Genomic DNA, 15,871 nt, shown 5'->3' on the forward strand with positions numbered 1-15,871 from the left:
CCGCCTCGTTTACAATTTTGTGGGTCTCGCATTCATGTTACCCACAGCGGACAGGTGGGGACCTGTTTCCTGTGCAGAGTGGAGAGTTTTGTTCTACGGTCTTCCTTGGAACAGCGCCATAAGTTAACGGTTGTTGACCTTGTCTCCCCCCCCCCCCCCCCTCCTCCCTCTGGTAACGAAATTGGGGCTGTATCTTCCCACGTTTTTGGCGATCATCTGACAATTGACACTATCACTGAGGGTGATTTTCCGCCGCTGCAAAGCATCACCTCGTTTCCACTATTGCTTGGACGGCGGCGCGCGCGGTTCATAAGCGACGCCTCACTGAAGATGATGAAGAATTAGTTGTGCCTTTCCCTCTCCCACCTTCCTCCCGTGCCGTGTTTGTCTGTCACTCTTACCAGCAGTGTGGTACCACGTAGGCCTGATGAGATGGGGACCGAGGAGGCAGCGTCTGGTATTCCTGCTGCTGCAGGGGCACCTCGTATGGAGCCGTCCCTGAACGAGCGTGTGTCGCACTCGTGTCGTTCGCAGCTTCCGTCACAATTCCAGTCGCTAACAAAGCAATTCCCTCCTGTTCCTCTGTCTGTTCTCGGCGATGGGGATCGCGATTTGCCGCTTATTGTTACCTCAGAGCCGTCTCCCGCTGTTTCTTGGATTCACTCTAACTGCTCTCCTTTAGGGAGTCGGTGTCCCTTGCAGAAACACCCTTTTGTTGGACAAGCTTGTGACCCTGGGAAGTCACAGATTAATGTGAAAGTATACAAGCCCCGCCCACGATGCTTACTGCAAAGGCTATCATGCCTCGCAGCCAGGTTAAACACCGTGTACAGCCGCAACGCCCAGCAACGCGCAAAACAACCAAGGGTAAGATTCAGCTGGGCCGGAACTAGCCTCCCGCTCTCGGATTCCTTATAGGAAAAAATTGTTCAAATGGCTCTGAGCACTATGGGACTTAACATCTACGGTCATCAGTCCCCTAGAACTTAGAACTACTTAAACCTAACTAACCTAAGGACACTCACACAACACCCAGTCATCACGTTCCTTGTAGGACTTCGCGGTGGACTGTAATGGGCGTTTGATAGAATAGTGATGCTGCTCTGTTGTTCTTTCTGTGTTTCTTTTTTTGATTAATGGCTCCAGCATATATATTTGTCACACTAAATGTTAACCGAGTGGTATCAGAGCAGCGTCTAGCTTCGCTGCATCAGTTTATCTATGACTCCTGTGCGGATGTAGTGTTCCTGCAAGAATTCTTATTAATCAGTTTCCGTCTCCCTGGACTTTGAACTATTCTTAATGTAGCGCCAGAATTTTCGATGGGAACTCCCTTGCTCTTTCGAGAACGCATTCCCTTTGCTGAGGTAGAGGTTCTCGATTCTGGTAGAGTTGTTCTATATGCACCGTCTGTTTCTCGTCATACAGTGGAACCTTCGCGTTTTTATAGAAGATATTGTTTATCTTCTACGTAGGAGTCCTTGGGGTCTATTGTTGGTTGGTTATTTTAACTGTATGCTGCATGCTTTTGACCAGTCTCCCCGTTTTTATTATTGGCGAGATTTAAACTAGCTGATTAGCTCGATGCACTTGAAAGTTGTTTACGAGTAAATATTCAACGTTGTTTGAATTCTACTGCGACTTACACTAGGAAAATTAACCGATTTTACTTATCGGATTGGATGCGGGATTCGTATTCTTGCAGTCGACGTTGTCCCTGCTAGCTATTCTGATCACTGTGCGACGGTCGCCAATCATTCCGTTCCCCGTGGGTGTTAAATGTCGCTCACTTGGCAGGTCCTTCTCTCGATGATGTAATCCACAGTGTGTGGGAGCATAGTCTTCGATCCGCTATGAAGTACTCTACCACTCTGGAATAGTGGATTGCCCTAGCTAAACCTAACCTTCGTCAAACTTCGTTCACCTATTGTGCTTGTAGGGCGACGGATTTCCGGATAACTCATAAATTTTATTCTGCAGATCACAGATGTACGATGTGTTGAAGCAAAGTTGTTGCAGTTGAAGAAGCGACAGATGGAAGGGTTGTGGGTGCGATCGAAACCATGATCACTAGTGGCGACGGAATGGACTTCCTTATACTATCTGTTTCGACATAAAGCTCGGCATCGCCGCTGTTGCATAACTACTTTTACAGGAGCTGACGGCCGTCAGCTGACTGCGCAAGCGAACATACTTCACGCCTTACATGAGTACTATGAGGATCTCTACGACGTGGACACACCTAGCTACTTTCTCTTCGATCCGGCAATTGATTCTCCAGGCAGGTCACTCACCCGTGAACCGAACACCGAATTCTTGGATGCCCTTGCCCCTCTTGGGCGCTACGTGTACGTGCATGTTGGACGAGGTACTAAATGGGGTGGTTTTCCCCTCTCCATTCAAGATGGTGAAAATTGTGTTGATACCTAAATATCCTGGTCGTTATACTGTTGATAATTTTCGTCCTCTTACGTCACTGAATTTGCATTATAAGACAGTGGTGAAGGTGGTAAATTGCAGGATGTCTGCCTTGCTGGCGACTGTCGTCGTTGAGTATCTAACAAGGGAACCTCCCCATCGCACCCCCCTCAGATTTAGTTGTAAGTTGGCACAGTGGATAGGCCTTGAAAAACTGAACACAGATCAATCGAGAAAACAGGAAGAAGTTGTGTGGAACTATGAAAAAAATAATCAAAATATACAAACTGAGTAGTCCATGCGCAAGATGGGCAAAATCAAGGATAGTGTGAGTATACGAGCGCCGTGGTCCCGTGGTTAGCGTAAGCAGATGCGGAGCGAGGGGTCCTTGGTTCAAGTATTCCGTCGAGTAAAAATTTTATTTTCGCAAAGTTATGATCTATCCGTTCGTTCATTGACGTCTCTGTTCACTGTAATAAGTTTAGTGTTTGTGGTTTGCGACCGCGCCGCAAAACCGTGCGATTAGTAGACGAAAGGACGTGCCTCTCCAATGGGAATCGAAAACATTTGATCGCAATGTCATAGGTCAACCGATTCCTCCACAGGAAAACACGTCTGATATATATTCTATACGACACTGGTGACGGCATGTGCGTCACATGACAGGAATATGTTGTCGACCCACCTAACTTGTACACTTGGCGAATGGGTAAAAAGATTCTTCTACCTTGCCAGATTTAGGTTTTCTTGTGGATGTGATAATCACTCCCAAAAAAGTGATGAAAACATAAGACTTTGTCACATAAACTGAAAATAAAAAATTAAAATTTTCACTCCAGGGAAGACTTGAACCAAGGACCGTTCATTCCGCAGCTGCGCACGCTAACCCTGAGACCACGGCGCTCTTCATTCTCTTTCTTTTATGTTGCATATCTTATGCATGGACTATTCAGTTTGTATATTTTGCTTATTTTTTTCATAGTTCCGTACAACTTCTTCCTGTTTTCTAGATTGATCTGTGTTCAGTTTTTCAAGGCCTATTCACTGTGACAACTTATAACTAAATCTGAGGGGGGTGCGATGGGGAGGTTCCCTTGTAAGTTGTCTCCCTGGTCACTCTATTCTTACCCCTGTGGCCAAATTCCGTGACGTGGGTTCTGTTGCTGCCGCTACTTTTGTCCATTGAGCCATTGCCGTTTTGGATTTTAATAACGCTTTCGATCGTATAAATCTTGAATTTCTGCTTCGGAATTTGGAGATGACCAGTTTTACTGTTGAAGTTTGTAAAGAGTTTCGAACACATTCGCGGGCATAGCAGCTTTGGTAGTTAATGTGCAACTGACGCCCCCGCTTACCATCCGTCGGCGAGTGCCGCAGGGTAACCCGCTCTCGATATCTTTGTCTTATCTCTGGAGCCGCTGCTTCGGAAGGTTGCGTTCCCGCTTCAGGGTTGGACGCTTTCTGGAAGCCCCCTCTCAGTTAGCGCGTGCGCTGATGATGTTTTACTCCGGCCACCTATGGAGATACCTCTGCTAAAGGCGATTAACGGCGATTATTGCCGTGTCATACAAGCGCGACTTAACGAGGGTAAAGGTAAATGCCCTAATTTATGGGGTTTCGATGGAACAGTAATCACGTGGACTATTGCCGTGGATCGTCGTACGTCACTGGAAGTTGTTCTTGATCATTGTCCCAGTGCCTACTTTCTATTGGAAACCGGTTATTGATAAGATCGAGGGAGAAATACTGGAACATGAACGACGCTCTCTTACCATTCTTCAGACGGTAGGAATTTTGGGTACGTATGTGTTGTGCAAGACCCGTTACATCGCACAACGTTTCCCGCTTCGATCTATGATGCCTACGAAACGCAAGCAGTTCTCCTGTCGCTTTTTATAGAAGTGTCATATTTTCAGGTTGCAATACGAGATTGTGACGTATCCAAGTTCCCTCGTCGGATTGGGTCTTTCTGACGTTAAGAGGAAAGCACCTGTCTTAAATGTTTGGAGCACCATTTTAACGACCACTCGGGACTTACATACCTTTACGTCACAGCTGTTCGCTTTAGTGCTTCCAATGAGTCTTGATACCTCTGCTGACTCTGATCGTCTGAATGTTAAGCTGAGACACATTCGAGGGTTCTGCCTCACCGTGAGCTATTTGTGGGCTAACGTACAGCAGCGGCCAGTGCTCACGAGCAAACTTTTGTTGCCACGCTGGGAAGGTACTCCTTACCCAAATCCCGTTCAACGTTATCACCACGAATGTCCTGGAAATTTGTGTGGGCCACATCAGCCTCCCGGTTATATCGAAGGAAGCGGTCTCCTCTTGCTACAGAATGACCAAGAACTTGATTCCCGCCAAGAGCCTCCATATCTAACAGTGACACAGACAAATGTAGGAGGTGTGCGTCTCTAGATACGCTACCGTGGTCACCTATCAAACTGTGCCTGGCTAATGAAAAAATTGGTTTTCCTCACTCAGTCTATTGAAGCTGTAGTGGGAGGAAAAACTGTCGACCAAGACAGTGCGCAAACGTTATGGGCAACAATTAAAAGGAGGTGGGCAAGGGAACACCTGGAGTGAACATGGATCAGTGTGTCAGGTGAAGCAGGATTTACACGTTGTCTGACGATCGCCGTAGAGTTCTTGTAGTGTGGAGAGGTTAGGCACAAATGCACGGCTGAGGCAGACAGTCTTTCAGGTTAAGCAGTGACGTTTGAACTGTATTTGCTTACATGAACTTGATTGCGCTTGTATGGGACCAGTTGAAACCTGTAGAGCCTCGTCACAGTACTCCTCCTCACACACTGGTTCACCTCAGGAAGACCAACGTCGAAGAGTGAGACAGGACTGAGCAGCAGCGTCAGGACCATTTTGTGGATAGCATGTCAACGAGAATCTGACCATGCTACCATCCACGGGATGCCACTATGCAGCACTGAATGTTAGCCAGCGACAGATTTTGATTTCAGTGACGTTTTGGTCTGAACCTGCTTAAGGATATAGGGAACCAATTGAAACCTGCAGTGTCTCGTCACAGTAATCTTCGTCACACAATGCTTCACCTCAAAAAAAAAAAACAAGTCGAAGAGTGAGGAAGCCTTGAGCAGCAACGTCCGAACCCCTTTGTGGATAGTATGACAAGGAGGATCCGACAATGCTACCATCCACAGGATGCAACTATGCACCACTGAATGTTACGCAGTGACTGTGGTGTCACAGCCAGACACCACACGTGCTAGGTGGTAGCTTAAATCGGCCGCGGTCCTGTAGTACATGTCGGACCCGCGTGTCGCCACTGTGTGATCGCAAACCTAGCGCCACCACAAGGCAGGTCTCGAGAGACTGACTCGAACTCAGCCCAGTTGTACGGACGACAGAGCTAGCGACTAGACGTACGAAGCCTTTCTCTCTCATTAGCCGAGAGACAGAATAGCCTTCAGCTAAGTTAATGGCTACGAACTAGCAAGGCGCCATTAGCCTTACAGTGATTGTAATTAAAGTCTCCTTTGTGCGATGTACCACAATGATTGATTAAAGATAAGTATTATACCAGCTACGTACTTTTCTTCATAGCATTAATTACGTATCCTGTTCCAGTACTTCACGCCCGTCTGCGTTAGTCTAGCGTGCCTTTTAAGCCACCTCTATCTACAAGGTGTTGGCCCAGCTGCCGACACATCAGTGACAGATTTTCATTTCACAGGTGTGGACTTATGAACAGATTACCTTTGTTTTTGTTACTGTTTGTTTTTTGTTACTGTTTGGTTTTTGTTACTGTTTGGTTTTTGTTTCACAGAAATCCTTTATCTTATATATTTTTGTTACTTAAGTCTTACCTTTCATTCCATGATCTTACTGAATTTAATCTCGCGAACGATCGTAAATATGGACGCGGTACAAAACGTTCCTTGAGCAGTACGGTCGTAATTAAAACGGCTGTCTAGTATTGGTTACCACAGTGGAGTTACATGAAGCTAAGAGAAGAAAACCAGCGGGACTGCATTTCCATTAGGTCAGGTGATCGAAGCAAAAATATACGCATCGTCGAATCCAGTACCGGGAAGAATTAGGCCTAGGGTTTAACATCCCGTCGATGCCAAAGTTTTTAGAGCGGGTGCAAGCCCAGATATGACAAAGACGAAGGAGGGAATCATGCATATCCTTTCCAAAAGGAACCTCCCAATAGTCACCTGAAGCGTTTGAAGAAACAGGAAAATTATAAATCCCATGTCAACCTAAAACAGAAGAGCGGAAAGTAATTAAGCATTCATGTTCCTGTTGTTGTCAGACTGTCGCATAAATGTGACATCCTTGAAGTTCAGCTGTGGACATAAAATCACGCGGAGGCACACAGATGACCTAGGGAAGAAGGATCAGAGCTTAAAGTCCCACCGGTGACGTTGGAGCACTGCGTCGAATGCCAGAAGTCCATTGTCTTATTGTTTCTCTGTTGACCTTTCAGTTGCCGTACGTTAGAAAGTGTAGGGCATACTGCGTATCCCTCTTACGATCTACTCATGCTCCAGCGACTGTAAGAGCTTTATCAATAAATACTGTGCGCGGAAACCATAATGGATGGGCTAGGTATGCCAGCCGCCAACCATGTATACATTGCTGACCGATCGTCACAGAACGGTCAGCTACCGATCAAGAGACGCTGGTCTACTCAAAGATGAGTTCCAACTCATCTTACAGGCTGGAAAAAGGTATGTCTTAATTTGTGCCACTGACACACGTGAACCAGCTGTAAGAGGGATGCACGCAGGTGAAATTTTGTCTGTGGGTGTCGTATGGTCGTTTTTAGGCAGACAAAAAGACCTAGTTGGGTTTCCGTGTGAAATGGTGACTTTACATGTGAGCAGAGATGAAATTGTTGACGCTTCTGTTGCTAGTGATGTATGTGATGATTTGATACAGCCACACGGCAGCCGTCAAATATGCGTGGCCGGCAACGTGGACGCATATATTCAATAGCAGTGGTGGCCACAACGTGAAATATGTCTCTTGCCTCAGTCTGATGCCGCACTTCTCGACAAGGTAATACTATGCACGTGCAACCTTCTTGAGGTCTTGATAACGCTGTTCACGGCACTTAGCAGTCAGTCTCTCTCGTATCGCATAACGCGATAGTTATTCGCTCCACAGTAACATCGTTCAAGTAAAAATCGTTATGTTTGTGCCATAAAATTACGACGTTGTCTAGGAAGTGTAATCGTGAAGACGACAGCGCAGTCTTCAAATACGAGTTGTTCCAGAAAGTCGTTTTTAGAGAGAGAGAGAGAGAGAGAGAGAGAGAGAGAGAGAGAGAAACTGTAAACCAATGTTTCCTTTGTGTACATTGGCACTGTCACAGTTTAGGGAAAGTTACCTGAAACATCAGCATGACGCTAACCATTGTGGTTTCAGTAAAGACTTCCCTACTGGTTCCCGGTGGAAGAAAACTGAACTGATATCTTTCTCTCTTTTTGTTATACAGGGTGTTACAAAAAGGTTCGGCCAAACTTTCAGGAAACATTCCTCACACACAAAGAAAGAAAATATGTTATGTGGACATGTGTCCGGAAACGCTTACTTTCCATTTTAGAGCTCATTTCATTACTCCTCCTCAAATCACATTAATCATGGAATGGAAACACACAGCAACAGAACGTACCAGCGTTTAAATTCAAACACTTTGTTACAGGAAATGTTCAAAATGTCCTCCGTTAGAGAGGATACATGCATCCACCCTCCGTCGCATGGAATCCCTGATGCGCTGATGCAGCCCTGGAGAATGGCGTATTGTATCACAGCAGTCCACAATACGAGCACGAAGAGTCTCTACATTTGGTACCGGGGTTTCGTAGACAAGAGCTTTCAAATGCCCCCATAAATGAAAGTCAAGAGGGTTGAGGTCAGGAGAGCGTGGAGGCCATGGAATTGGTCCGCCTCTACCAATCCATCAGTCACCGAATCTGTTGTTGAGAGGCGTACGAACACTTCGACTGAAATGTGCAGGAGCTCCATCGTGCATGAACCACATGTTGTGTCGTAAAGGCACATGCTCTAGCAGCACAGGTAGAGTATCCCGTATGAAATCATGGCGGTGAATCGAGGAAGTACAGTACATACTGACGAAACTAAAATGAGCTCTAACATGGAAATTAAGCGTTTCCGGACACACGTCCACAAAACATCTTTTCTTTATTTGTGTGAGAGGAATGTTTCCTGAAAGTCTGGGCGTACCTTTTTGTAACACCCTGTATAATGTGATGTACAGTAAATTTAAAAATAAATTTTTTTCATTATTCCTCATTAATTTTAACTATTAATCTTCAAGCAATGCAGCTCCCTTTGAATCAGTTCCATATGTTTGCGGCTCCCAAGGTTAAGGTTTGTGCCACCACTGTATTCAAAAATGGTTCAAATGGCTCTGAGCACTATGGGACTCAACATCTTAGGTCATAAGTCCCCTAGAACTTAGAACTACTTAAACCTAACTAACCAAAGGACATCACACACACCCATGCCCGAGACAGGATTCGAACCTGCGACCGTAGCAGTCCCGCGGTTCCGGACTGCAGCGCCAGAACCGCTAGACCACCGCGGCCGGCCACCACTGTATTGTTGTAAATAACGCAGGCCATTGGGTGTCCAGCTCTGTCCCTCGACACAAATCCCATGTAGCAGCTCGTCATACGTGTTGATTCATCCATCTGTGGTCCACAGACCTTGCCGTTCACAGAGCAGCATGGAAGCTGATAGACAATAGTGTTAATACCATTACAAATTTCGTTAAGCAATGTGTCGCTGTGCGCGAGTCACAGCCCATATGGAAGTTAAAAGTGCTGTGCCAACCCTGACACTCCGATGGAGGGTAGTTCAAACAAGCAGTAAGTTCGAAAGTAAATTCTTTGTCAATAGCTACGTAGCACTCCACACTTCGATTGAACATTATTACATACGAGACAATCGTTTGCTTTACAGATGTTTCCATGACTGAAAATAAGTTATTATGAGTAACTACGATATGTAGTTGATTTTAGCTGTTTGTCATATTTAAATCACTACCATCACTATCCTTTTAACCCTTCATTTGGCAGTGTTGCTCTCAAGCAACATCAAATTTACGTTGGCCTTGTGGGACAACAAACACTTCCCAGTGATTTTTACTGGCATAGATGCCTCCAGGCAACGTTCCTTTACACACTGCGAATGCCAGTTGTTGTAATAGTTCAAGGTTTTCCACACGAGATGGCATTTTGTGCAGTGGTGTTACAGAGATCTCCTCATGTGAGCAACAGGGGTGTCTTATTTTGGTTCTGAAAGAGTGGATTTCAATAAATTGGAGGTAATCTTAGCAGATTTTCTTCAAGAAATACCCAGAAGTGAGTTTACAGCAGAAATATTTCAATCTACTATTGTTTTGAATTACGTAAATAGTATAAAAGTTTTATGTTGCCTGTGCAACATTGTCCATAGTTGGGACATGTGCCATTAGTATATTACATATGCTTACGGCAGATATTCAAAACAATAAAATCGTGACACTTGCAAGCTCATTTTGTGGTGTCCAACCACTCTCAACAGTAAAATGATGGGACAGCAATGAAAAAAAGAAGAATTGGTGTGTCCTGTCCCAGTATTGTACGTCAGTACAACAAGCATATGGGAGGAGTTGATCTTGCTGGTATGCTGATAGAGCTCTACAGAGTACCAATGAAAACTAGGTGTTGGTACATGAGATTGTTTGGATTTATGCTAGATCTGAGTGTTGTAAATGCCTGGCTGGTATTTCGAAAAGAGAATCTCTGGACAACAAGACCTCACTGAAGTCATTCAGGGCAGATATTGCCAATGGTTTGATGTTTTCAGGGAAAAGGAAAGTAGAAAGGCCTCAATATACATAACACTACACCACAAAAGAAGAGGAGGAAGCCAACAGCTCCGACTGTTACACAAGATGTCCGATTTGATAATATGGAGCATTGGCCTGTATACGGTCCCAAAGGTCGTTGTCGTTATTGTCCATCTGGATTTTCTACAGTCATGTGTTCAAAATGCAATCTAGTATTGTGTTTCGTTCCAAAGAGGAACTGTTTCCAAAAATTCCATTGCAAGAAGAACTAGAAGGGAAAATGAAACAGTTCAATTACACAGCACAAAAGTGTTTATAAATTAAATTATTCACGTACAGGAAACCTTTTGCTTGAGGTTATTGGCAAACACTTTTTTCTATAATATGTATAAATGTGGTCTACTGCTGGCAATGTTGCTTGTAAGCAACATTTCATAATTTTCATAATTCTTGTCAAAAATTTCTAAAACTGACTGAATTGTATTTCTTTAAGCATAATAAATAAATATAAGCACTGAAAAATTTTTTGTTTTTATTTTCACCATTTGCCAAATAAAGGGTTAAGGTCTCTTCTCCAGCATACCCTATAGACATAAAGTAAAGAATTCAGCTGAATATAAATAATGCTTACGACATATTCACCTTAAACGTTCCCATTAAATGTATTTAAATACATATTATGAAGATATGTGAGTCTATACTACCATTATAGATTTCTGTTACCAATCAAGTGTTTTTATTTCCTTACCTGGTACTGTAGAGAACGGACCCAAGAGGAAATATTCGTACATAGACATTAGGCATTACTACATCGTGAAAGTGTGCTTTCTTCTCGTTGCTAAAAAATAAATCTGGCATCCATATTCTGCTGGGATCTGTCAGTGTTAGATATTTGATTTGACCTGCAACAGGAAATAATGATTCAACTATTAGTCAAAATATGTATCAGTGACAATTTTCGTTAACTAAATACAGATAACTACAACCTCTTGCAAAGTATTTTTGAATAACAGACTAAAGCTTTCGAATGACAGCCCATGCAGTGTAATTTATCTGAAACAGAGCCATATGTCAAGATGTTGATCGACTTTCCTAGTCATAGAACGCAACGGTAAATGCCGCGTCAGAGAAGCAAAACATATAAGTAAGAGAGGATCAAAATTTCTAATGCTAGGTGGCTACAAATGTGCAATATTAGAAGTGTGATGTAGTGAGGAAATTGGGTGACCAGATGGTAGAGATGAAAAAATTTAAACTATGCTAACGAAAAGAAGATTAGGGTTGTTAGAGACGGACAGGTTCATGTTTTTTCAAACACCATTAAGTGGTGTATGCATTTACTGCCTATCTCATGATTTTCGTTCTTTACGTCTACTCGTGATACACATACAAGTGCTGTACGAATAATGCATCATTTTCTGTTTTTTAACTCTCAACGACCGGATAAAATACTATATCCCACACCAACTTTAGTTTATGACCACACTCAGCGCTCTGACTTCCTTGGAATGAATGGTAATAAATCCTAACAATTAGTCAATGAGATTTTACAATAGTAAGCCTGGAAGTTCGGAGGGGTTCCACAGCTAAATGCCACTATCGTAATTTCCCTCTCGGAATACCCTGTTTCCTTCCTGATGCCCAGCAGGTCACATTTGCTACACTATCCACGCTTTTCTCACCCAAATCTGTTTATATTTACTACCTTCCACCTCATCTACTAACCTTCCCCTATTGTTGCTCTGACCAGTCAAATTACCCGCATTTGATTCCTTCTGTACTGCTGCCATACATATTTATCAGATATCATTACTCATTTTCGACGAGAATTGTAATTATCATTCTGTACTACTCATGTGCTATGCAGAGTGTCTGATTAGGTGTAAGAGAAGGCTTTAAGGTCCTAGCGTTTCCTAGCGAAATAAATGCATAAATAAATTTCGTACAAGTTTTCTTTCCTCCGCTTACAAGAGCTCCTTACCACGTGGTATGTGAGAGCTGTGTCTTAAGTCTGTCTGATGACTACGGGTACAGCGTGTTGTCATGTCAATGGCTTATGACGAGAGAAGTGAAAGGATGAAACCCGGTACCCGCACGAGCCTAATCTGTAGACTAGCTCCAAAGGACGTGCCAGTTTTAAAGACCCAATCTGACGGATGGATCACCATGAGATTAGGGAGGTTTGAAATTTAATACAGGACACGGAAAGAAATTATGGGAGTACGGAACATTTTGATGCTACTTTTACTCCCTTCACCGTTCAAACATCGATGGTGCAAATTTCTTTTACCACTGGGATTCGAACCGGCCACCTCAGAGTCGAGCGCCCCATACAGCGAAATCGGCTACGGATGGGAACAATGTCAGAGACGTTGGACGAGGATAATTGGCCTCAACGTGCTACAGGCTACAATGGCTCGATTGCGAAGACTTTAAACAACCTTCAGTTGAGTATCTGAGGGGTTTGCTGCTAAGCATCTTGTGACAGTGGGAATTGTATTATTTTCTGGCTACACTGATCGTACCGTTTAGATTCTAATTTAGCCGTCGCCGAAATTTTGTTCCATCAATGGAACTGTCTGAACATCAATCAGTAGGGCGAGGCTGAGAAAGCCGTAATGAGAGGGGACGGAATAGGCGAGCGAGGTAGGCGTGTTTTAGCACCACATCGTCAAGTTGCATATGAACGTTTCAGCTTAAGTGGCAGCATGCTAGGGTATAGTTTTCGGGTTGCAAACGGACTGCGTGATTTACAAGGTATTGCGTAGGGGATAGGTGCGAGCATAATGCACATGTATTTGTGAGTCCATGCAGTGCTGCAGTCGCGCGGCAACTGCATAAAAGTGTCACTCAAAACAGAAATCAGTTCCTTGAATGTCTTTACATTGTCGTATGTGGTCGATGTCGGTGGGATTCCCTCCTCATCAGCGCCGCCCGTCTTTGAGCGGCCGTGGTCAAATTACTGTCCCATTTCACTACATTTGGACGCGACACTGACTTTGGTCCACATACCGCTATAATTTCGCTGAGGATAAATGTGCACTTCAGACGTTTTCCCACAAAACTCGTACTGTCCCGCGTATTTCAAGTTGGAGTATTTTTCCAGTGGTCGCGCCATTTCACTCCCACACCGCGATGCGCCTGTTCTCTGTTCCAGAGCAGAATTGTGTTTGCAGGAAACCTGGAACACGTATTCTCTTCTAACAACGCACTACTCTTGTTGCGCAATGGTCTTAGCGAGGGACTACACGCGAAACTTAACTTTTTGAAATCCTCTAGTGTTTTCTTGCGTTCTGGTGAAGCTTGAGTTGAATAATGAAGCCCCTCACACATTGGAGTTTACTTACCACCCTTCAGGATGCAAACTGAGTTTTTCTTGGATTGACTGAGACATTTTATATTGGACACGAAACTCACGAATAGTGGCCCGGTGTCGTTGATACTGCAAGGGTACTAAACCCATACCAAAATCACTGAATTTATTCTAAAGGCCAGGGTTAACCACGTAGATGCGGTGTGCCTATTACCTCGCAGTAAACTCCAGCCCTGAGGCGTCTCATTTATGCCACTCCCCCAACAGGACGATCTATATGCAAGCTATTGATTGATTCTTAAGCAACAATGCCGGGCGAGTGGCGACATACTTACAGGTGAATCCTCTTTTTGAAGAAGGTTCTTTGAAGGCAGCTATTCCACACAGTGCTATGAATGGGCTGAGGAAATATGGCACTGAACGATTCAATGAAAACATCAAATGCTACACTTCTTACGACATTCAATAACGAGGATGCTATTGCTTTAACTGAAACTTACGTTAGCAACGTGGGCCATCAGGCAGCTATATGAACCCTGCACCATTACCACGATATTCGAGAGACAGAAACAAAAGACTATCAGAATGCTGTCAAACGGAAAAGATGTGAGAAGAAAAAGAATATCAGGGAATACTGTTAAGAAGTCCACATCAGCAACTTTCAACAAAACTTGGTTGAAGTCTCAGGTGATGACGATATGTAATGCCTATATTGATTTGGAAGATTCGCAACGTCGGGTTACAAAGAACGTTGTGTCAAGTGTCGAGGATGCGTATTGCGGGCCCATATATAGTGAGAGGGTTCTGGTGAGGAAGAAAATGCCTAGTTGTACGTAAACTGCCTAAAATTTTCTGAATCTACCTTTTGTTGGAAGGAATAAAGACTTTTTTCATGAAAAATAACTATATTATCTAATAACTTTTTAACCTCAGCGCGTAATTTGTACGAGAATTTTTTTTCCTCTCTAAACACACTTTATCGAGGTTAAACCTGGTTTTCTCAACTTATTTAGCCGTTTTTAGCTGTGTGACCAATACCCTTACGCAGGTAGGCAGCACTTGCTTTCTTTTCGGATTATTGATTGTTTAGGTACTTTCCTTTTGTCCAACGATTGTGAAAAGTTCAGGCAAGTAGGAGGATAGTCTGACTATAAACACTGCATTTTTGGAGTTTCCATCTTGTTGTTGTTGTAGTCTTCAGTCCTGAGACTGGTTTGATGCAGCTCTCCATGCTACTCTATCCTGTGCAAGCTTCTTCATCTCCCAGTACCTACTGCAACCTAGATCCTTATGAATCTGCTTAGTGTATTCATCTCTTGGTCTCCCTCTACGATTGTTATCCTCCACGCTGCCCTCCAATGCTAAATTTGTGATCCCTTGATGCCTCAGAACATGTCCTACCAACCGGTCCCTTCTTCTTGTCAAATTGTCCCACAAACTCCTCTTCTCCCCAATTCTATTCAATACCTCCTCATTAGTTATGTGATCTACCCATCTAATCTTCAGCATTCTTCTGTAGCACCACTTTTCGAAAGCTTCTATTCTCTTCTTGTCCAAACTATTTATCGTCCATGTTTCACTTCCATACATGGCTACACTCCATAGAAATACTTTCAGAAACGACTTCCTGACATTTAAATCTATACTCGATGTTAACAAATTTCTCTTCTTCCGAAACGCTTTCCTTGCCATTGCCAGTCTACATTTTATATCCTCTCTACTTCGACCATCATCAGTTATTTTGCTCCACAAATAGCAAAACTCCTTTACTACTTTAAGTGTCTCATTTCCTAATCTAATTCCCTCAGCATCACCCGACTTAATTCGACTACATTTCATTATCCTCGTTTTGCTTTTGTTGATGTTCATCTTAAATCCTCCTTACAAGACACTGTCCATTCCGTTCAGCTGCTCTTTCAAGTCCTTTGCTGTCTCTGACAGAATTACAATGTCATCGGCGAACCTCAAGGTTTTTGAGTGATGCAGGGACTGTATGTTTCCCTGTCGGTTGTAAACCGGTCCTGCCGTAGTAAAACACTGCAGAAGTAGAATTTGTGAAGTACGGCGCTATAATCGTACTTTGGACACCTGTGACACTTGTATTTGTATAGATAAAATACTTACTTCCAAACACAGTTCCATAAATGTCCTTAAAATCAAGTTTTATGGATATTTACGGGTCTGTATCTGGAAGTAAATAATTTAATTTGGGAAATATGACAACCACAGGAGTTTCCAAAACAACTGCAATGTCGTGCTTTACAAAAGACGTGAACAGTCAGGCTTTCAGAGACATC

General features: G+C 43.6%; 1 protein-coding gene across 2 annotated transcripts in view; it reads right to left on the reverse strand.

Annotated features, from left to right (window-relative positions):
* LOC126252055 (glutamate-gated chloride channel-like) overlaps nt 1-15,871 on the reverse strand; it is a 135,545-nt gene that overhangs the window by 39,600 nt on the left and 80,074 nt on the right. For both annotated transcript variants that reach the window (XM_049952875.1, XM_049952864.1), the window contains exon 6: nt 11,010-11,163. In XM_049952875.1, coding sequence (XP_049808832.1) covers nt 11,010-11,163 — 154 coding nt within the window. The remainder of the gene's footprint in view (nt 1-11,009; nt 11,164-15,871) is intronic.

The sequence above is a fragment of the Schistocerca nitens genome, chromosome 1, assembly GCF_023898315.1.
Source record: "Schistocerca nitens isolate TAMUIC-IGC-003100 chromosome 1, iqSchNite1.1, whole genome shotgun sequence".
Classification (NCBI taxonomy): Eukaryota; Metazoa; Arthropoda; class Insecta; order Orthoptera; family Acrididae; genus Schistocerca; species Schistocerca nitens.